This window comes from Trichosurus vulpecula, chromosome 1 (genome assembly GCF_011100635.1).
Source record: "Trichosurus vulpecula isolate mTriVul1 chromosome 1, mTriVul1.pri, whole genome shotgun sequence".
Classification (NCBI taxonomy): Eukaryota; Metazoa; Chordata; class Mammalia; order Diprotodontia; family Phalangeridae; genus Trichosurus; species Trichosurus vulpecula.
In genome coordinates this window covers 436,578,730-436,602,908 of record NC_050573.1, presented here as the reverse complement: position 1 = coordinate 436,602,908, position 24,179 = coordinate 436,578,730, and the positions used below count along the sequence as shown (strand labels likewise).

At 39.2% G+C, this 24,179-nt stretch overlaps 1 protein-coding gene across 1 annotated transcript in view; it reads left to right on the top strand.

Annotated features, from left to right (window-relative positions):
- Nucleotides 1–24,179, top strand: part of CMYA5 (cardiomyopathy associated 5) — a 126,652-nt gene that overhangs the window by 76,637 nt on the left and 25,836 nt on the right. The window contains exon 9 of the mRNA XM_036762580.1: nt 7,303–7,450. Coding sequence (XP_036618475.1) covers nt 7,303–7,450 — 148 coding nt within the window. The remainder of the gene's footprint in view (nt 1–7,302; nt 7,451–24,179) is intronic.

The window sequence follows — 24,179 nt, the reverse complement described above, 5'->3', positions numbered from 1 at the left end:
CCATATTAGATATAATGCTGGCTCCTGCTTTTAGATACATATTATTTATCATGTTTCAAAAATGTCCATTTATTCTTATGTTTTCTAGTTGTTGTTTTTTTTCAAAAATGAGTATTATATTTTGTTAAAAGCTTTTACATCTATTGATATAATCATAATTTTTACTGTTTTTGCTATCAGCATGGTTAATTAAATTTGTAGTTTTCCTAACTGCATTTCTGATATAAATACAATCTGGTCATAGTGTATAATTATTGTGATATTGTTATCACCTCTTGGCTAATATTTTACTTAAAATTTTTGCGTCAATATTCATTAGGGATATCAGTTTATAGTTTTCTTTTTCTATTTTGACTCTTCTTGGTTTGGGTATTAAGAACATATTTGTGTTATTGAAGGAATTTTGTAAACAGCTTATATAAGATTACATAAAACAGATTATATAAGATTGGAATTAGTTGTTCTCTGAATGTTTGATGAAATTCACTTGGGAATCTATTTGGTCTTGCATTTTTTCCTTGAGAATTCATTTATGGTTTGTATAGTTTCTTTTTCTGAGAATAGGCTTTTTTTCATTCTCTATCTCTTGTTCTGTTAATATGGATATTTTATATTTTTGTGAATGTTCATTTATTTCATTTAAGTTGTTAGTTTTATTAATATGGTTGGGCAAAATAGTTTCCAGTAATATTCTTTATTGCTTTTTCATTTATTGTGAATTATCTTTTTCCATTTTTAATACTGTTAATTTGTTTTTCATCTTTCTTCTTTTTACTCAAGCTAGCTAATGAGTTTATCTGTTTCCTTTTTAAACATCAGCTTTTAATTTTATTTATTAGTTCTTTTTTGCTTCTAATTTTGTGAATTTCTTTGATTTTCCTTAATCTCAGTATTTGGTTGATTTTTTAAAAATTTGTTGCTTTTCTAGTTTTTTTTAGTTGCATGCCCAATTTGTGGATCTGTTCTTTCTCTTTTTTGCTCATGAAAAAGCTTAGAGATAGAAATTTTCCTATAATGACTTCTTGGGATGCATCCCAACATATTTGGTATGTTGTCTCATCATTATTGAAATTATTTATTGTTTCCGTGATTTGTTCTTTTGTCCGTCAATTCATTAAGATTGTTATTTAGTCTCCCTTTTATTTTTAATGCTTTTTCAGTGACCTTTGATTTAATATAATTTTATATAATTGTTGTTAGTAAGGGATGTATTTAATATTTCTGCATTTGTTTGTAAGGTTTTTACATCTTGATATGGGACCAGTTTTTGTAAAGTTGCCATACATGTATAGTAGAGAAATCTATATATTCCTTTCCATTCCAATCAGCAATCACTAGAAAACCATCCTATCTAACTTTTTAAAAGTTCTATTCAGGTCTTTATTTTATTTCTTGTTTATTTTTTGGTTAGATTTATTTAGGGCTAAAAGCAGCCTAAATAGCTGTGGTCCCCTACTATTATAATTTTGCTGTTTTTTTCTCCTTGTAATTTATTTAGCTTTTTCTTTACATGTTTAGATGCTATACCATTTGGTGCATGTATGTTAAGTATTGAAATTTTTTGCAAAACATAGTTTTTCTGTTTATCTCTTTTAATTAGGTCCTTTTGTGCCTTGTCTGAAATTATACTTACTATACTTGCTTTTTTGAGTTCATCTAAGGCATAGTAGATTTTGCTCCAACTCCTTGTTTTAACTGTGTGAGCCTTTCTGTTTCAGGAATTTTTCTTGTAATAACATGCTACTAGAGTCTGCTTTCTAATCCATTCTGCTATCCCCTCCCATTTCAGAGGTGAATTCATACTATTCACATTCACAGTTGTGAGAGCTAGTTTTGAATTCCCATCCATCCTACTCTCTTATACTTTATCTTCTCTTTGTTCTCCAATAAAACTAATAAATAAAACTCTTTATTTCCTTCCCTTTTGTCTTTAATAAGGGGTCTTTTTAAACCTTTATTTCCTTTTAAACTCTTCTTTATGATTCCATCTTCAACTTTGGGGTTTATTTTCCCTATCACTAGTCCACGCTCCCCTCCCTCAATCTGTTTTCCCTCTTATACACCCTTTCCCTTCTCCATGTTCCTTCTTCTACCTATTGAGTTGAATGTATGTTTATACCAAACCCTTTGTGGTGTGTGTGTATGTGTGTGTGTGTGTGTGTGTGTGTTCACATTCTGCCCTCTTTTGACCAGTGTAAGTGAAATGAAAGTTCAAATGATATTTGCTCCCCCCACACCTTTCAAATTTGCATAGATTTCTGCGTGTGCATCCTAGTCATGTGAAATAAGTTCCCCCATCCTTCTCATTTTTCTCTAGTGTGTCATTTCCCCTCCATCTCTTTTCTTTCCTCTTTCAACATTGTTAAAACATTACACAATCATTTCTAAATCTTTTGTCTTATTTGACTAACTATATAACCCCTGATGAGAGGGTTCTAGGACCCTTTTATGACTCCCCCCTCCACTAGAATTTAAATAATCCATCCTCATGAAGTTCTTTCCCATTATTCATTTGTATTTACCCTTTTATTTTTCTCTGGGCTTCTGGTTTTTGTTTTAATTTCAAAATTCCTATACGACTCTGGCTATTTCATGAGGAGTGTTTAAAAGTCCTCTTTTTCATTAACAATCCTTTTTTTTTCCTTTTAGTATTATACTCAGTTTTACTGAGTAAATTATTCTTGGTTGTAGACCTTTTTCTTTTGCCTTTTGGAATATTACTTTCCAGATTCTCCACTCTTTTATAGTGGTAGCTGGTAAATCTTGTATGATCCTGACTGTGGTTCCTTAGTGTTTTGATTCTTTCTTTCTGGCTTTTTCACCTTGAGAGTATTTCCTTCTCTCAGACCCTTCTGTTTGTCAGTCAGACTAAAGTTGGGCTCCTTCCTTTGTCCTTTGCCCTTTCCTTCATTGGGGAGACTGATGTTCCCCACTACAAACTTTCAAGATCAAACTTAGGTGGAGCTCCTTTCTTGAGAGGGGAAGGGAAAAAGAAAGACCTTTTCTTGATCTATGACTAACTCTGAGGTTTCCCCTCTTCTGGGGGAATGGACCTAGTTGAGGTCTTTTCCTGCAATAGGGACGGTTAGAAGTAGGGAAGGGGTATTTCTTTGTTTACCTCACGATTTTAAGGGCCCTTTCTTCTACAAGCAGCTAAGCCCACCTCTCCCCCTCCACTTTTTTTTTCTTCTGGGGCTTTTTTCTTTAGGTCAAAGCCTTTGACTTTCACTTGCATCCCTCAGGAGCTCCACATGATTTGTCAAGGGAGAAAGGGGTTAGCTGGTGTCACAGTAGATAAAGTACTAGGCCTGAGCTAAAATCTGGCCTCAGACACTGTGTGACCTTGGGCAAGTCACCTAAATCTCTTTTTTTCCCTCAGTTTTCTGTAAAATGGGGACAATAATAGCCCCTAGTTCCTAGGGTTGTTGTGGAGAGCAAATGAGATGATCATTGTGAAACACTTAGCACAGTGGTTGGTACATAAAAAGTACTACACAAATGTTAGTTATTATTATCATTCTGTCTCTCCTTTTCTCTCTCTCTCTCCCTTCCTCTCAGAATTAAATATTAAGAAAATAATAATAATTTTTTTAAAAAGAAAGCCAGAGGGAGGCTTAAAATTCTTTTTAGGCTAGAGAATGTGACAGAAAACACTCAAACAACCCTCTAGGACAGAGGCCTTAGAGGTCAATGTCAGAGTCTCCCAGAGGCATTCTCTTCAGTAGCCCACTACACGGTGTCCATGCACTTTACCAGCTACTGTGTGGATTTACTATAAAGAGACAGTGGCTCTATTCTTACCCTCAAAGAGCTTACATTCTTGGAATGTGAACAACTTTCTGAAGTTCATGTATAACTCATTTATTTTGACTTGGGGCTTATAACCCTGGCACAAAGTAGATATTTACAGTGTATTCAGTGACCTCTGACACTGCTTATATGGACATTGATCAGGGTGCTTAATGACCTAGGGCCTCAGTTTCTTCATCTGTTGAATAAAACTAGATGGCCTCTGAGCTTCATGCCAGTCTAAGGTCCGTGGTCCTATGTTCCTAATTTGATTGATATAACTAACCACACAAAGTGATCGGGCTATCAAAGTTGCCTTTTCATGATATGATTTATCTACTTGAATGCCATATTATTTATTTATGAAGGGCAGAGTGGCCCAGTAGACAGAGGCCAAACTTTGGAGTCAGGAAGACCCAGCTTGGACTCTTGTCTCTGACCCATTCTAGTTGTATGATTGTGGGTAAATCACTTAACCTCTCAACGTCTCAGGCAATTCTCTGAGATACTGGTCTCCAAAATTGTTTGATCCTGAGCAGTTATCAATGAAAATTTTTGAGCTCCTTCACATATTTTTTATAAATTTATATATTATATACATACACTACTATCCTATATATTATAAAACCTATGCAAAAAAATAGGGATAGGGACACCTGGGCACCTGCTGCTGTGGCTCTCTCAGTAGGTTATAACTGTCCAGAAGGGGAGAGGTTGGGAGCTTGCACAGTGTGGGAGAATTGAGGGCATAGGAGAAAAGTAGGAGGATAAGTGTAGGCATGGTTGTACTAGAGACAGGCCTGATGGTTGGCTATTGTGAGGGCGAGATGCAGTCTATCTTCCCATTCTCTATTTGGGCAGCTAGGTGGTACAGTGGGTAGAGTGGTGGGCCTGGAGTCAGGAAGACCTGAGTTTAAATTTGACCTCGGGCACTTACTAGTTGTGTGACCCTGGGCAAATCACTTAACCTCTTCTTCTCTCATTTCCTCAACTGTAAAATGGGGATAATAATAGCCCCTATCAGCATTGGCCCTAGAGTCAGGAGGACCTGAGTTCAAATCCGGCCTCAGATACACGACAGTTGCTAGCTGTGTGACTCTGGACAAGTCACTGGCCAAAAAAAAAAAAAAAAAAAAAAAGAATAGGTCCTACCCCTCAGGGTTGTTGTGAGGATTGAATGAGATAGTATTTGTAAAGCACTTACCATAATGCCTGGCACACAGTAGGCATTATATAAGTGCTTCTCTGCCTTTCTCTTCTGATCAATTGACCTGCATTCCTTGAAGTCAGGCCACATCCCCCTCTTTGTAGGTCACTATTTTACAGGTTACAAATGAGTTGCCGACCTTCATTAGTGATACGAGTTTCCCAAAGCAGTGAAATCTAGTCTAGGACAAGTTTATTAAGATAATACTTTGAAACTTTAAATGATTTGTGATTCCAGAGGCGTGGGTACTCCTTCCATTGAGATGTAACACAGTCTCTCCATACCTTCTCATGCTGTGAGCGACTCCTGTCTTCTTTTTACCATAAATCCTTCATAGAGCAACTACTCAAAGTACTAGAGACCATTGCTGTTTTTCAGTTGTTTTCAGTCATATCCAACTCTTGATGACCCCATTGGGAGTCTTCTTGGCAAAGATACTAGAGGGGTTTGCCATTTTCTCTTCTAGCTCATTTTACAGATAAGGAAACTGAGGCAAAAAGAGTTACATAGCTAGTAAGTGTCTGAGGTCAGATTTGAACTCAGAAACATGAGTCTTTCTGGCTCTAGGTACAGCGCACTATGGCACCACTTAGCCGTCCACTAGAAAACATTAGTTTGTTCTTTTTTATTTACCCAGGTGTCTCAGTGTGACAGCTTAGATTACCCATCTGGTGTTTCTCATTCTTGCTGTCCGAGCAGTTCACCCAGCTGGCTCAATCAATTAATAAAAATTTATGAAGCATCTACTATTTATCAGGCACTGTGCTTGGTGCTGGATGGAGTGCTGTGCCTGGAGTCTGGAAGATCTGGGCTCAAATTTGGCGTCAGACCCTTACTAGCTGTGTGATCCTGGGCAAGTCACCTACCTCCCAGGGTTGCTTTGAGGAGCAAAGGATTCAATATTATAAAGTGCTTTGCAAAACTTAAAGCATTAAATAAATCCCACTTATTATTATTCACATACATTATAAAGGGTATTTTTAAGCTTGTTTTTTTTTTTACCTGCAAGTTATGTTAGCATGCTTTGGAGCCTGCTGCCATTCACTTTGCATCTTTTCATTTCCCTTGGAATTGTTTGTAATTTTAATTCTTTTAAGATTATCATAGCCCATGATTTTCTTTGGCATCATCAGAAAAAAAGATCTGTATTTGGAGGTAAGCATTTGAAACAGCAAGTGGATGGAAACCATTAAAAGCAAAGGTCCCTTTCCCTGCTGCAATCCAGCCTGCTGATCTCCTCCTGCTCAATTTTGAGCCTATCTTAGGACCGTAAGCACCCACTGTAGCACATGCCCAAGGGAGACAAATTGATGGACTTATTCCACCAGCTGCGTCCCACCCTCCCCAAACACCAACAACCGCTGCCTGCCTTCATGTGTCAGAGTCTGGATAATTGCATTTTTCAGCCTCTTTGGGTTTGTTCCAAATTTTAAATGTTAAGTCAATAAATCTTCAAGTTCAAGGGGCAAAGATGATGCATGGTATTGGAAGTGCTCAGGGTCCATATCATTTAGGAGCCCGTTTACTCAGGGTTGTTTTTCTTTTCCCTCTGATGCATATAGTTAGAAGGAAGCAGCAGACACAGGGAAAATACAATTGGCTACAAGGATAAATGTCTTGCCAGAGTTAAGGCATCCCCCATGGCTCCGGGTTCAATTGATCCCTAAGGTGCTGGAGGTGCACCTTTAAGTATCTGTAACTAGGAATGGAGAAGGGAGGGGAGAAAGGGGTGAAGTGATGGAGAGAAGCCTGAAGAGAAAGCCTGGAAATATGGACTGGTAGAGTGGGTTTCTCTTACTCCTCCCTCCCACTACCTGCTCATGCTAACCCATAAGTCCATCACTGGGGCCTAGCATAATTTACTAGCACTTTGAAGCTAACTGTGATTTAAGTAAAAACTTTGTGGCATGTTAACTCAGCACATATTTTAGAATTCCCCCCAAATTTTAAACATTTAACATCCCTTCAGATAATTAGGAACACCTCTCTTAATTAGATACCATGGACCCAATTAGCTATAAATGTTAACTGAGTGATTGAGAGTCGAGTGGGTTTGCTTCTTGGATGAGGAAAAATAAAGACCGCCATGGGATTGGTTTTGTAACCAGTCACTTTAGTTATTAGCATATTAGTCATATTGGTTATTAGCATTTGAAGAAATCTGAGGAGAAAAAAATGCTAATTAAAGCAATTTAGTATTGTTGGGGGACTGGCAACATATGCATTTTACAGTTTTATTTGAATGTAATTGTCCCGGTGTACATATTCCTGCTGAGTTAGCCCTGCTCCCATTCCTATATTTGCAGCACCCTCCACCCCAATAATTAAGGCTGAGGACTGCACAGTGTGTTGGAACACTGCCATCATACGATGGAGCTCTGCCAATCCAGGGGCCGCTGATGCCTATACACTGGAGTACTGCCGGCAGCATTCCCCAGAGGGAGAGGGGCTCAGGTAAGTCCAGCCCTCCCTGCATCAAGGGCACATCCCAGAGAAAGGGTGGCATCATGTGAACATCCATTCATTTGTGTGTGTGGGAGAAACAAAGAAACTTCCTCAAGATGCTGAGCATAGATCCCCCATACTGCTATCTAAATTTATGCTAACAGAAAAAGAAGGGGAGCAAAAAACCTTTCCTTTAAACCTACTGAGCTAATTAAACTATCACCTTGATTTGCATCTGGATAAAACTTTAATAGAACATCGCTACATCAATGAACTCAAAATTCTTAATAAAACACAGGCTTGAATGCGGACTAATAATAATAAGGAAAATAAACATCATTTTAATAAAATTGAACATTCTTTTGGGGAGTATTTAACTTGAGCCATGGGAAGGATGTTTGCTTATTTCCTGCACTTTTCATTAACTACTACAGGAGAATTACCACCTGGCTCCAGATTCTAATGATACATTTATGCCTAGATGTAAATCTATATGCCTATTTGTATACATCTGTGAAATAAGGAACTAATTACAAATAGATTCTTCTAGGCATATACATCTGACTTTCTAAGTAGAGCATGACAAATTTTAAAAATATTTTCTTCCAGAAAGACAATCTTCCTGTGGAGCTAACATTAAAATTTTAAAAACTTCAGACTACTCTCATGTAGGTCCTATGTATCTAGCAGATATTTGATAAGCATGGACTGGTCAGCTGAGGTTATTTATTTCCCTCTTTTCAGGAATATATCTCCTTGCCCTATAATTAGTATTGAAATAATTATTAGCAACAGCTTTTAAAAAACTTTTGTATTTTTCAAATATTCTATCAGAATTATGGCAGTCAGGTAATAAAGGTAAGCAACTACATGTGAAGGAAACAGATTTTTGTATTTCGATAATCTGTTATTTATAGGAAGGCTTATCAGTCATCAATGTGGGGAGCCCCATGAGGAGAGGTTTTCCTACAATGGAGTGTTAAGTGACTTTCTCGGAACTAGCCAGTATATGTTGCAAAAGGGGCTGGGACCCAGCTTATCTGGATATCTGCTATGCTCTACTGCTTATCTGAAGTAACAATTATTTAAAAGATAAAAATTGATTTAGTTTTGTACTAAGATAATTGGAGGAAGCTAGATGGTACAATGGACAGTGCTTGGACCCGGAGTCTAGAAGACCTGAGTTCAAATCCAGCCTCAGATGCTGACTACCTGTGTGACCTTTGGCAAGCTGCTTAGTCTCTATTTGCCTCAGTATTCTCAACTGTCAAATGGGGGTGATAATAGCACCTTCCTCCCAGAGTCATTATGAAGGCCTAATGAGATAACACTTGTAAGCACTACATAAATGTTATTGTTGTAGTTGCTAGAATTATTATTAATTACCATTTTGATAAAATAGAATAGCAGAGTGCTATAGATAATAGAGAGTTGATCTCAGAGCCAGGAAGAACTGAATTCAAGTCTTATACATAATGACCATGTGTCTCATACTCTTTAAGACTACGCGTTGCAAAGAATGTGCTGACCCATATTGGTAGAGAAGGGCAGCTAGGCGGCACAGTGAATAGACCATTGGACTTGGAGTCAAGAAGACTCATCTTCCTGAGTTCAAATCTGGCCTCAGACACTTAGTAGCTGTGTGACCCTGGGCAAGTCACTTAACCCTGTTCGCCTCAGTTTCCCCATCTGTAAAATGAGCTGGAGAAGGAAATGGCAAACCACCCTAGTATCTTTGCCAAGAAAATCCCAAATGGTTTCATGAAGAGTCATACATGACTGAAAATATTGAACTTCAACAACAAATATTGGTAGAGAAAGTTCCTCCATTGAAATTCCCTATACCAACCACAGGCTCAGGCCCTATCCCCTATGCTGATAAATATTTGGAAACTTTCCTTTTTTTTAAAGGCTGCTGCTGAGAACAATTTGAATGCTAACTGTAGAATGTGGAGGTGTATTCCTGGCAAGGGGAAAAACATTACTTTAGGTGATCAATTTAGCCTTATTGAGTGTCTACTAGATGCCTGGAACCTACGTGAGGCAGAGGGTTTTTTGTTTTATCTTTTTCATAAAATAGAGCTTTTATATATACATACATGTATGGGTGTGTACACACATAAATATATATTCACATATTCATGGCCAAAGGAATGGAGAGTTAGCTTCAGAGTAGGGAAGACGTAGGTTCAAATCCTACTTCTGACACATATTGTCTTTGTGACTGTGAGCAAATCATTCCGGAGAAAATGCCAATCTGCATTTGCAGAGATTTCCTCATTGGGAGAGAGCTCCTTGCATGGATGAAATCAGAAGTCTAGTCCTATAATATGATATCTAAATACAGAGTGCCCCCAGAGGCTTTTGGAATGCTACATTGTATGTATGTATATTTGCATATATGTAATATAAATATGTGTATATATAATATATTAATAAATATTTTTCAAGTGCTTACTATGTGTCAGGCACTGTGCTAAGCACTGGGGATACAAAAAGAGGCAAAAGACAGTCCCTGGCCCTCAAGGAGCTTACAATCTAGTACATATTACATATTTATTTAATTTAAGCAGCATACAGTAGTTGAAAGCTCACTAGATTTGGTTCGAATTTCAGTTAGGCTACTTATTACTGGTGTGGGGACCTTGGCCAGATAATTTTCTCTCTCTCCATTTTTTCCCTTGTCATATGATGTGGTTGAATTTGATGATCTCTAAAACTACTTCTAGCTTTGAATCCTGTGATCCTAAGCCCTTAATTATCTTGAGCCTGATTAATTAGTTTATATATATATATATATACACACATATATATATATATATATATATATATAATATAGTATTTCATGTTACAAATAGACAAAAAGATCTTTGATTGTGTCAAGTGACGACCCATTTATGGCTTAGTGGATAAGTCCCAAGGGATTGTTTGATGTATCTAGGGATGCTGAAAGTCTTATGTCAGAGGCAGATTTTGAACCTGTATCTTCCAGTCTCCAGGCTCCAATCCCAGCATTCTACTCAATATAATAAAATGTCTCAATTCATCATAGTAAGCAGTAATTATGGTTGGTTTCAACAGTGTAGTTATGCTTGGCAAAATGATAATAAAGGGATTGGAGGGGGCAGTTTGAAGGAGCCAAGGAATGGGTTGCAATTGTATTAGGGCAGGGCGGAGGTATAGTATAGCAGAAAAGTGGCATCAAGGCTCAAATGAAGTTTCCATGTGAACCCTGCCAGGGTGAAGACCTCTAGCAATGTCAGGGAGGCCTGGAATTCACCTCTGGGATGATCCTGTGTTGCTAGGGGAACCATCAATCAGAACTGGAAGAGTCTTAGGGCAACCACCCACATATACCACTCTGGGGCAAAATCTCTGACAAATTCTTAGGGGAACAGAATTGAGAACGGGGTAGGGGAGTGACAAGCCCCTCTGGGGCAGCAGGAGTCTTTGGAGAGGTCACTGGTGAGGGATCTGTAGTCCCTTGCTAGTATTTTTACTGAAGTGACGCTGGCCAGGTTGGCCAACACCCACATGGGACAAAGTCCAGAAAACATTCCTAAGGTTAGATAGTGCCAATATGCAGTTTGGGGTGAAATTCGGGATTCCAAAGTGCAGAACAAGAAAGCCCAGAGCGCAAGACAGAACACAGGGTCATCAGAGAGAAAATAAAGCAGGCCAGCTTTACTGAGGGGAAATACAATACGAAGGGCAGTCGGGGACGATGGAAACAGATCAAGTTTACTACAACCCAATGGAAGGGAATATCAAAATCTAGCAAAGTCAAGTGAGTTTGTATAGGGTTCTTGTCTGAGTTGAACAGGGCCCAGCATTAGGGGGAAGCAGGGATCTAGAGGGCAGGTCAAGGTTTTGGGGCCAGTGCTGCTTTATGCTGGGTGAAATGCCTGGGGAATTCATGGTTAGTTGATATCCAGACTCCCTACCAGCAGGAAAAGGGGTTTTACGGCCATGACTGCAGGCCTTTCTTTGCCTTGGTGACTCAAGGGATTTGAGCCTCTTCCTGTGGCTTCTTCCTTTAGTGAAGGTGGGAAGGCTATTGCAGTCCTTATAGATAGATAAACAAATGAACGGATAGATAGGTAGATAGATGTAGAGCCCCTGGGATTATTAAACTTTCCCCACTTGCAACCCCTTTTTGCATTTTGGCAGCATTTGTTGGCATTGTGTGGCCTAAGGGCACGTGCAGTACAAAGTGCTCGTGCTTTGTGTTCAGAACCAAGGCTGCAGTGAAGTTGAGCAATACAATACAGACAAGTGCCGTCAGAAACACCTCAGATTCATTACGCATTTGATTTTCACTTAATTTTTGGTTGTTGCGTGTTCAGAAGACTTTTACCATTGCCTAATTTTTAGAGACCCACATGGGATCACCACCTACAGTTTAAGAAGTGCTGAACAAACAAACAAATGAAGAGATAGTCAGAGATATAGATAGATAGATAGATATAGACAAATAAACAAATAGGTAGGTAGAGATAGATGTAGATAGTTACATAGATAGATATAGACAGACCAACAAATCAACAGATAGGTAGGTAGAGATGATATAGATAGATAGATGACAGATAGATACATAGATATAGACAAATAAACAAATGAACAAATAGGTATGTAGAGATAGATATAGATAGTTACATAGATAGATGTAGACAAACAAATGAGCAAACAGGTAGGTAGAGATAAATAGGTACAGATAGATAGATTGTTTGTTAGGTGCTTACTATGTGCCAGACACTGTGCTAAGTAAGCCCTGAGGATGAGAATATAATAAAGTAAGACAGATCTTGCCTATAAGTATATTATATTCTCTTTTTTTTGGAGGGGGGGAAGGCAGGGCAATTGGGGTTGTGTGACTTGCCCAAGGTCACACAGCTACTAAGTGTGTCAAGTGTCTAAGGTCAGATTTGAACTCAGATCCAAGTAACTCTAGGGCTGGTGCTCTACTCGCTCCACCACCTAGCTGCCCCTAAGTGTCTTATAGTCTAATGGGGAAAGACAACATGCAAAGGGGAGCTGGAAGTGAGGGTGTGTGGTAGGAAATGGGGGGTGGAAGAACCCAGGAGCTAGATGAGAATGATGGATAGATTAAAGACAGAAACTTGTGGAAATGACTGGAAAACATTAAAAAATACATTATAGAAAACAAAAAGTTCAAAAGGGCAGTTCTGTTGTTACCACGTTAAAAATAATACAGACGTTTAAAAAGCCACCCAGCTCACTGTTTGTAGCAGAAGTTCACTGTTGCATGAACAAGCTTCCTTTTTGTGCTTTACTTATTGGAATGTTTGTTGATCATTTGTGAAGTTCATGATAAAAAAAGAAAACAACACCTTGCTGAGACCCAGTAGGCCCCTCTGTGAGACTCAAAATTAAGGCTTTTTCAAGCACTGCCTTCCCTAAAAGAAGCCCCAGAGGGGGCCCTTGGACTGGTCTCTTAGCTCTGAGATAGGAATGTGACCTTCCTGGTTTGGGTACACAATAAATAAATCAGAAAATCCTCAGGGAACCTCTGAAAAACATTTGTTAAGGCAGAATTTTACATGATCCATCGATAAATCTGGTATGGAGGAGCAGCATCTGCCCCCTGGAGTTCTCCACACCAATGAAATCACAGGCAAGCATGACTGACTTTAAGCAAATCTGATACATGAAAGTTCAAATCTAAATAAGGCAAACTAGATAAGGTTTGTTTAGAAAACCCCCAGTGGTAGGAGTCTTTTAAATGGAAATTCCCCCTCTCCTAGGGTAGTGAAAATGGATTCACTCATACCAGCCTGAGAGAGAGCTTTTTAAGCACCATTAGAATCCAAGGTTTGCTGCATTGGACAGGGAGGAAAAGTAGTCCTTTTACTGTTAAAACATAGCTCAATGAAAGAAAAGCAAGTAAAAAACCAAGACTGATTCCATTTGGAAAAAGGAAGAGGTGACTAGTACTTTTTAAAATCATGACTTACACTCTAAGTTACTAAATGAGAATATATGGTCAATCTTCATTTTAATTTTTGAAGACTTTGCTCATTTATAGCCTTTCTTTTTAAATTTTTTTTCAATTAATAAGCATTTGTTTTCTTTCCTTCTCTCCTCCTCCCCACAGTGAAAAAGAAAAAAAGAAAAACAAAGCCCTTGTAACAAGCATGCATAATCAGCAAAACAAGTTCCCACATTGGTCATAATTAAAAAATACGTACCTCATTCTACATCTTGAGAATGGGTACACTCTTTTGTGCATAGAAAAGAGCAAGTGAAAAAATAAACAGCCATGTAAAATCAGAGTCATTGATTAGCCATTTAATTCAAATCATTAAGCATTTATTAAGCACCTACTATGTGCCAGACACTGCTAGGTTCTGGGGAGGGAAGTACAAGAACAAACACTTGCCCTCAAGGAGTTTACATTCCATAGGGTGGAAGAAAACAAGAACACAGATGAGTAAATTCAAAATATATGCAAAATAAGTATCAAGTAATGTTTTACAGGGTGAGATGAGGAAGCACTAGAGACTGGGGGAATCAGGAAAGACCTCTTTTTAGGAAATGGCAAAGATAGAGATTCTAAAAGCAAGGGCAAGATATGGGGATCTTTTGATTTTGAGACTAGATATACCCCAGCAAAGGGCAGCTAAGTGGTGCAGTGGACAGAGTGCCAGGCCTAGAGTCAGGAAGACTCATCTCCTGAGTTCAAACACTAGCTGTGTGACCCTGGGCAAGTCACTTCACCCTTTTTGCCTCAGTTTCCTTCTCTGTAAAATAAGCTGGAGAAGGAAATAGCAAACCACTCCAGTATCTCTGCCAACAAAACCTTTAAATGGGGTCATGAAGAGTCAGACAACAACCAAAATTACTGAACAACAAATATTCCAGCAAAGTGAGCTATAAAGGGAAAATTTTCGTGATGAATCTGTTTGCCCTTTTAAAAAGGCAAATGGCATTCCAGAGACGTTCTGGAAAACTGACAGCCCTAGGGAGTATGGTGTATCTCACCCTGGTAGCTCAGTGCTTCCTGCCTGGTCCCCTGGGGCCCTGGGGTTTGATAATGAGTGGAATTTTGATCTTATATAACTAATAAAGCAGTGCAGCCCCACCCCCACCCCTGCCAATTCCATGAACGCAAGTCTTCAAGTAGCACTTGACAAATGAGGTCCCTACTTATCCATGTGTTAGACTGTTGAAAATCATGATAATTATATTGTAACCTTCCAATGAAAGCAATAAGCCTTCCAATAAGGTCTTCCAGATATGGTCTTACTAAATTATAGTCAAGCATTTTCTTTGGAACTAGTGAAAGTTTAATTTAGCTTTGTACTTACATGCTCAAGGTGTGTGTCGGGGGGTGGGGTAGAAAGGGGGAGCTCACCTGTGTCCAACAAATAGAAAAGGATGATGAATTAATTATATTTTAGCACTTGTATAGTTCCTGGGGGTTTTATGGGGTTGTATTTTTTCATAGTAACTGGTAAAACAAGTTTAGTCTATTTTTCACCCTCAGATACTCCTCCATCTTGGGGTGCTTAAGCTCAATGTAGTATTGAAACCAGCCTCTTCTCATTATTAGCAGGTCCTATGGCGAGCTCAGTTTTAGTAGCTTAAGGGTCTGGAAATAATGGGAAAGGGCAGAGATGGAGATGCCTAGTAAATACTTTTTTTTATTTCTAGGCTTATAGCATAGCTCTTGTGAGGTGTGGTTCTGTGATGCAGTGCCTTTCAGCTGAACTCAGGGACAATCATACCAATCTCTACCCTTTTCTACTACTGGCTCATCTGTATTCTCTCTCTCTCTCTCTCTCTCTCTCTCTCTCTCTCTCTCTCTCTCTCTCTCTCTCTCTCTCTGTCTCCCTTGATCCTCACCTCTCTGTTTCTTTGTCTTGTCTCTGTCTCTATATCCCTATCTCTGTCTCTCTCCCTTTTCTGTCTCCCTTTCTCTTTCTCTCTCTCCCTCCTCTCTTTCTCTCCTCCTCTGCCTCCCTCTTCTCTCTCTGTCTCTCTCTGTCTGTCTCTGTCTCTATCTCTCTCTCTATCTCTCTCTGTCTCTGTCTTTCTCTCAGCAGTCTAGTATATACATTCTGAAACAATCTCAGAAACTTCAAAAATGGCAGAAGCTTGTTTTCTATAATTGGCTTGGATCCCACCCCTGAGTAAAACCAGGGAAATCTCTTCTCCTATATGATGGTTTTCCCTCTCTTAATATCACACCTTAAATTTAAAGGCTTAAACAAAATCACCATTAATGGCCACATAATTTATTAGCAATATTGTTTAACAAGCAATATAAAGCTCTAGCGAGGATTACAATTAGGGTCCCTTCTTTACTCCCAGCTAGTTGAGGGCATGGCTGTTGAAAAAAGGAATTGAATTTTAAATTATGTGCCCAAAATTTTCCCAGTAATGTATACTGGGAAAACCAAGGGGAAGAAGGAGTTCTTGATTAGCCTATGACTGCACCCACCTGCCACAGCAGCTGCTTTGGCCTGGTTTCAGCTCCACTCCACTCCAGCCACCTGCCCAGGTCCTCCCCTCTCTCTCTGTGGTCTACATGCTCATCCACTTATATCCCACTCTTGCTTCTCTGTCTCCCCTTCCTGGCTCCCCAAATCTTGGTCATAAGTAATTTCCTCAAGTCTATTAGACTCCCTTTCTAGAAAATGAATGTTAAAAATTGTTTTTACATGTAATTGGAAAAAAAATAAAATATATATTTTTGAAAAGTCTATTGAACTCCCAATCTGAGTTCTCTTGAATGCCCAGGAGCAGCCTAGTCCAGGGGTCATCCTGGGAAGGTCCTCCAGAGTCTCTGTGATCCTGGGGAAGATTTCTAAAATCTCTGCCAGCTGGGACTACAATTGTATCTTAGGTCTAGATCTGAAAAGGAAGTTGCAGGTCAATTTAATTCAACTTTATAAATAAGGAAATTGAGGCCCCCCCAGAGGTTAAGGGAATTGCCTAATGTTACCCAGTTAGTAATGAGCAGTAGGGCTCGGCTTCTCTCCCTCCCTTCTCTCTCTCAGTTGAACTGGGCGTCCAAAGGGACCTAGAATTTGTGAGGTATTCTTAGCCTCTAGAAGGCAGAGCAAGAACCAAGTGAGCTTTTGTCATCAGTGGTTCAGGTAACCTTCTAAGTTCTGTACTGGCTTGAGAAGAGAGGTCTGAAAAGAAAGGAAAGGAGAAGAAAAGGATGAATGGTGAATGGTTCCCCCTCACCCCATGTAGATGTAGATCTCTCTCTCTCTCCTCAATAGGGATTCTGATTTGTACTATTAACAAGGAAAGAATGAATTTATCTTCAGCCTGGTTCTGGGTTCCTTATTATTGTAGTCACTGGATATTCCGATTTAAGCCAAAAGAGGTTGACTTCCCTCTAATATCTGGTGCTTGAGGGGTTCTGACACACTGTGCACCGAAACCCCGTGGCAGAAATATCAATTGACTCTATTCCACAATCCACATGTGTGTGAATACACCTCTATGCATTTTAGATGAGGTCCCCGAAATTGGCTCCGATGGGATTTTGCAGTGGGCGAGAGTGACAATCCCTTGCTTACCACACGTGGGCTCCAGGAGCTCCACCTCACCCTTTCATACTTTTCTTTGAATGCTTTTCCCAGGTCGGGTGGGCTCAAAATACTTTAAAAAAATTTCCCCCCACTCTGCTGTTTTCTCAGCTGTTCTATCTCTCTCGGGTGGAGAGAAGTCAGCAGAGCTGGAGGCGGAGGATGGAAAGCTGAGAAATACAATACCGGGACTAGCTGTGTGGGCTGACTGCAAAGGGAGAAAGTATGGATCCGATGACAAATCTGTGAGACTCAATAAGCCAAAAATGATTTTAGAGCAAACTTCCCCAAATCCGACCTCTTCCCTGAGTCAGAGAGGCCATAATGACCATCCCTGTGGTGTGATTCTTCTCTGGCTTTCATGCCGCTGGCTGAGTAGGGTAGGAATGCCACTGTCTGTCACAGTGGGGCCTGCCATGCTGGGACCACCTGCAGCTCCATCTGTACAGAAAAGCATGAACAAGTAGGAGTTCTGAAATGAATCTGGTGCCCAAGCAGGAGTGAATTCACATTTCCAGCCTTTGCCCTCCTCCCTTTTTTTCCTTTCTAGATAAAGCTAGATAAAACTCTGAGCTGACTAAAAGTCAGAAATCAGTCAACCCTTGTGCAGGATGTATGACCGTCCTGGCAATCCTTGATAATCAAAGAAATAGCCTATTTAGCTTAATATTGTTTACTGAAAAAAGTAAACCCGCTGTGCCTCAGCTTCCCCACTTGTAAAGTGGGTATATGATGTCTGAGTGCCTACAAGTGGGTGGGAGGTTTAGTGGCCTTGTTTCACCAAAGTACTTAGAACCGCTTAGAGAAGGTGACATATCTTTATATGTTCTCATCCTGAATTATGAGACAGCTCTGTTTCAGTGGGTCTTGACTACGTTTTGGTAGAACTCTTTTTTTCCCCCAAGAATGAGTTTAGTCCAAATGACTTTGAGAGTATTAGCTTTCGGTCCATCCATCATAGCACTTTTTTGGTCTAAACCTATTTTTCTCTGAATACTCTGATGAACACACTATTCCTTTAGCGCTTATAATAGATTGAATGGCAATTTAGGGATCATCCAATGCAATTTCATCCTTTGTAAAATGAAGAGAACGAAGCCCAGAAAGATGAAGTCCAAGGTCACATAGATTGCTAGTGGCAGAGGTCCTGATTGTTTCTCACATGTGACATTCCCTCTTACACATCCTTGCCTTGCCATAGGTCATCCTTCATGACCAGAATGCTCTTCCTTCTCATCTCTGGCTCAGAATACCTAGTACACTTCAAAGCTCAGTTCAGATATCCCCCTCTACACAAGGCCCTTCCTGATCTCCCCCAGCAACAGTTGACAATTGTCTCTTGCCTCCCCCTCCCACAAAGTAGCCTTGTATTAATTTTGTATATGCTTTCATGAGTACATTGTCTTCCCTGATAGAATGTAATCTCTTTGAGGGCAGGGACTATTTCACTTTTGTCTTTGTATACAAGCAGTCTCTGATATGTATGAAGTTGGTGCTTAATGACTGATTGAAATAGAACTTAAACCCAGGCTTCCTGATTTGTCTTCAGATATTTCCATTATACCAAGGGGTCTTCAGCTTTTCTCGTGTCATGGACCCTTTGACAGTCTGATGAAATCTAAAGACCAATTTTAGAATAATCTCCTCAAATGCATAAAATAAAATACAGAGAATTACAGGGGAAACCAATTATATTAGAAATGTAATTTTATAAAAATAATATAATATAATTTATATTATATAAAAATAAAAAATAATATAAAATGAAACCCAAAAGTTAAAATTAAATATAAATATGTTTTATGTAAAATAAAATATAGAATATAAATAAAACTCTATTTATAACATATTATTACATAAAACTATAACATATTAACAATGAACAATAATATAAATATAACAATAAATTTAAATTTTAATATAACATGTTTTAAAAATCAAGACTATAGACCATAGGTTAAGAACTCCCACTATATCATGGTGCCTTCAAACTTCAATTACCAGATTCATTTAATCAACATATGCGTACCTGATATCTCCCCTTAACCTTTCATCCACATACGTTTTTTTTAAAGGAAAAAGAGGTAAAGCATAAAAAATAAAAAGATATCAGGAATCAAATCTTGGGGTCAGTATATTCAGTCCAATCTCCTGTACTTTCTGCATCTGCAGATGTTGTTGAGTCATTTCAGTTGTGACCCCATTTAGGGTTTTCCTGGCAAAGACACTGGAGAGATTTGCCATTTCCTTCTCCAATTCATTTTACAGATGAGGAAACTGAGGCAAACAGGGTTAAGTGACTTGCCCAGGGTCACATAACTAGTAAGTGTCTGAGGCCTGATTTGAACTCAGGTTCTCCTAACTCCAGGACTAGCACTCTATCCCCATGCCACATAGCTGCCCCAGTAATGCACAACAAATGGACATTCTAGAACCTAGAACAAATCTGTGAGAAATCCTCAGTCATCAAAGAGACATTCCATTAGGTTAATGCTTCTGCTGGCCTACACTAAGTTCTCAGACGAGGGGGGTAACACACTCTGATACCTCTTCTTAGGATGGGGAAGGCATCAAGGCGAGGCTCAGTGGTAGACTCTGCCTATTGTCCAGCCTTACACAGTTTAGAGAAGCTTCTCATCAGATTGGCTACAGCACAATGACTGTTTTGGCCACAGAAGCTCACAAAGAATATCTCCCAAGACAGTGTTGAGTGTCCTGAACCCCTTTGACAATCTGTTGAAGCCCATATTGAACACTTCTCAGAATAATAGTTTAAAAAGCATAAAACAAGATATACAGGATTACAAAGGAAACCAATGACATTGAAATGGTTATCAATTTTTTTTAACTTCACTAACTCCAAGTTAAGAACTCCTGTCCTAAGATGACAAATGGGTTTCAGAGCTAGTGGAGCTTTGAGACATTGAAATATATCCTATTTGATAAGGTGGGGGAGAAAACTACATTCAATTATACATAACATATTTTACAATGTTTCATGATGGACATTGCTGAAAGGTTTTCAAAAGCAAGAGTCAAAACAAACATATTTATGTAGAACCCACAATTACCTGTGAAATTCCATGAGCATTTCATTGAACCCAGGCTTTGTAGAGGTTAGAGGCAGAGCTGGGTACAGAGCTGGTCTTGAATCTAGGAAGGTCTGGATTTAAGGCTTACTTCTGACTCATATTGGCTATCTGACTCTGGATAAGTCACTTACCTTCCCAATGCTCTAGGACAGAGGTGTCAAGCACAAGGTCCACATGTGGCCCAAAACACTCCCAAGAACTGCCAAACCAGATTACAATACAATTAGGAAATATTTTAAAAATAAAAATACAATAAAACACAGACAATATTGTATTTTAAAGCTAAGTTAGTATATGGCCTTAGGTTATCTTTATGTATGGATTACTTTAACTCCATTGTTCCAGGTAGCTCTCTTAGACGGAATTACTGAGAAGGCACCAACCTGCTTTGGTAGAGGGAGGTCTTTATTCCAAAGAAATCAAAGATCCAGTTCCCTTGTAGAGGGAGTAGTACATAATTATCATTAGGCTCTCTTTGTTATATATTTTTCCCACCTCCTCCTTTAGCTTATAAGCATATTGGATGGGTACCTACAGTTTCTTTTGTTTTCCCCAAGAGATATTACAGCTATTTTGTTTTTGACTGGATGACTAACTGTAGGTGGTGCCAACAGGAATGCCAGGGATAGCCAACCAGCTATTGCTTTAAAAAGCAATTCTACTTAGCCACCTGCTATACAGTAAAAGAGGACTCAGTTTCATAGGTTGTTTATGGAAGACAGAACCCTGACTCTCTCAGTACGGGTCATGCTCTTGGCCTTGCATGGATAGAAAAGTGGTTAAGGAAACTTAAAAATGGCTTTTGCATCTTGGTAGAAACCTGTACCTGCCCTGACTGACTTCAGGGTACATCCAGGCTCTTGTTGCTTTTTCCACCCTCAAAACAAAAATTTCAAAGTTCCAAAAGGACTTTAAGGATTGACAGAAAAACATTTCCAAAGTAATGTCTCCCCTGAGACCACATAAGGTCATGCTTCTGGGACTACAATACAGGCTTTCAGAGTAGTAGGCATTCACCAGGGCAGCTAGGTGGCACAGTGGATAGAATGTCAGCCCTGGCAAATCAGGCCTCAGACACTTACTATCTGTGTGATCCTAGGCAAGTCAATTAACCCCATTTGTCTCAGTTTCCTCATCTGTCAAATGAGGTGGAGAAGAAAAATGGCAAACCACTCCAGTACCTTTGTCAAGAAAACCCCCAATGGGGTCATGAAGAGTTGGACACAACTGAACACCAAAAGGATACAAAGCTCCTCATTTTGTTGAACTGAAATCTGCCTCCCTATAGTCTCTATTCATTGGTTTTACTAGAGCCCTCTGAAGCAAGAGAGAAAAAGTGCATTTACTCTTAAACAAAGGAAGCAGCATGGCATAAAGGCTAGAGAGAAGGCCTTGTAGTTAGGAAGACCTGTTTGACCATTCAGGTCTCTGAGATTCTAAGTTGTGGGAGGATGGGGGTGGTGCTAACCTCCTTTGGTTAATGGGATCTTCTTATGCCAAGGAAGAGAGAGCTTCCCCTTACAAAAGAAGGCATAGGCTCATTCCCTCCAAAAGACTCTTACATGAAACTATTTCTCTCATTTATTCCTCAGTTTTGTGGGTGTATCACTGATGACACACTAGATCATTCTATTAGGTCTGCAACTTTAAATCCTAATGGTAAACTAAGTAAAGAGAGTTCTCTGTCGGTTAGGTTCAGGTGAGAATACCACAATTTGGGTGAGTGGGAGGAGGTTCTGCTTTCTTTTTAAATCCCAGTGTGAGGAAGAGTGCAGTGCCTCAGATTCAAATGTGGCCATCTGGAGCACTGGTCCCACATGTTTGGAGTTCTCATTCAGTTAAAAAAAAAGCAATGACTGTTGATGGGAAGACTTTGATTGACATCAAAGCAATTTTTTTTTCTCAGTTGAAAACCATGGAAACAAACCTTTGTTTCTGAGCCTAACTTATTCTGTTCTGTGTGCTCGCAAAGATGTTAGATGTGTAAACAAAACAACATGTTGAGTTGCAACCCAACATGTGGAATGCCTTCCGTTTTCATCCCCAGTGCTTTGATATCAGAGACTAAATAGAAGCATCGAAGATACTTGTGAAGTCCTAGTGACTTCCATATTCCATCCTCTTTCATGTTTCAGCAGCATGTTATCCTTCTCTTTTCTTTCAAAAACAAAACCTTGAGTGAAAAGGTTATTTTTAGCAGATAATAAATTGGCACTCGGCATTTGGTTGTTTTGAGTGAATTTCCTCTCCTTGCTGAAATCACTGGACTCATGAGCATATGCTAAGCTAAGAAAGTTTTGTCTCCTACTTAGGACTGAAAATGAAGGAGCAGCATGTGGAACTTTGAGGCAGGAAGACCTGAGTTTGAGTACTTCCTTTGCTAGATATTGGCTCTTTGACCATGAACAAGTCACAACCTCTCAGGGCTTGGAAAACTCTCTAAGGATTATACATTGCAGAGAAGGTATCTTTATCTGCATTGAGAGTTTCCTTACTGAAATTTCATAAACCATTGAAATTGCAGATTTGACTGAAATAAATGAGGAGTTAGGCATGGTGGTGAACACCTATAATATCTGCTGTTGGGGAGACCGAGGTTGGTAGATTGCTTAAGCAGGGGAATTCTGACATATACCAGGAGTAAAGCTGATTGGGTGTCTGCAATAAGCCCAGGGCCAATGTGGTGACCCCTGGACAGCAGTAGACTGCCTAATGAAGGGTGAATCCACCCAGGTAGGAAACATTGTAGTTCAAAGCTTCTGTGTGGATCAACACCACAGTGGTAAGTAACTACTACATTTCCAGTCTGGGCAAGATAAGGAGACCTAGTCTAAAAAAAGTTGAGGGATAGGATTTACTTTACTTACCCTCCTGACCACCCCTCAGTCCTCATGCTGTGACATAGCAGAAAGCAGACTGTATTCTTGTGCTGAACACAGTCATACTTTTGTTTCCCTTGGTGGATGTCAGATGAGTCTTTTGCCAATGGGCATATAAGCTCCAGATGAAGAATTCTGTTTTTGGAGGGCCTGCCCATGGCCCAAGTTACTCTTGACTTAACCTGTCTCTGTGTCTTCTGTCTCTGTGTGGACAACTCCAGGAAGTGTTGGGGGTTTTGAATGAACAAATCTAAACTGCAGTAGAGTCCTTCTGGCAATACGCATCTTCTTTGCCCCTGAACATTTCACAAGCCTTCTGAACCCATTCATTTGTGAAATGAGAATAAAAATCCTTTTACCACCTACTCCACTGTGTTATTGTATCAATGCATATCCCATGTAATGCATGTGGAGACACACTGAAACTTCAAGGCACAAAATAAGTGTGTTTCTAGTGCCTTGTTTCATTATTATTATCGTCATTATTTTTTATGATTAGGAATTATTTATTGTTTTATGATTAAGTGGTCATCATGTCAAAAGCCAGGAAGACTCATGGAAACAGCTTTTCAGAGAGAATATTGTTTAAAGCAAATTTACTCCTAGCAAGAGAGAAGTTTCACAACCAAGCAAATAATACATACCTGCTCATCTAGTCATTTAAATATAAAGAGAATTAGGGTCAGGGAATTCCTAAAAAAAAAGTAAGGAAAATATGCAGAAATTCAGGTCAGGCACAATGACTTTTCTAAGCAAAGGGGAGCTAGCTATTGGTAACTGCTATTACCGTTTTTCCTTATTAGGTTAAATCATCACATATTTCATAGTAGTTTTAAATCTATAAGCCTGTTTCAAATCTATAAGCCTATTAAAAATATAACCCCCTGAATAATCTTCAACAATACTTAGATATTTGAGTTCAAGAACTTCATCCTCCAGTCAAAGGGATATGCTTTTTTCATTATTTAATTGAAATATAATTAATTGCTGTTGAACTCATGGCTCAGTTTCATTGATCCATTCTTGGTGTATCTAAAGATAGAGTGCTTTCACGGTCATGAGGCAGGGCCTAAAATAGCACCCAATAAAATCTGAGACATATGTATTAACCTTTCCAAAAATGGGGCACCGAACATCAAGCACTCAAATAGATCCTGGCTTATGTTACCCCTTATTCTCAGTTATACATGATGACCTTTTA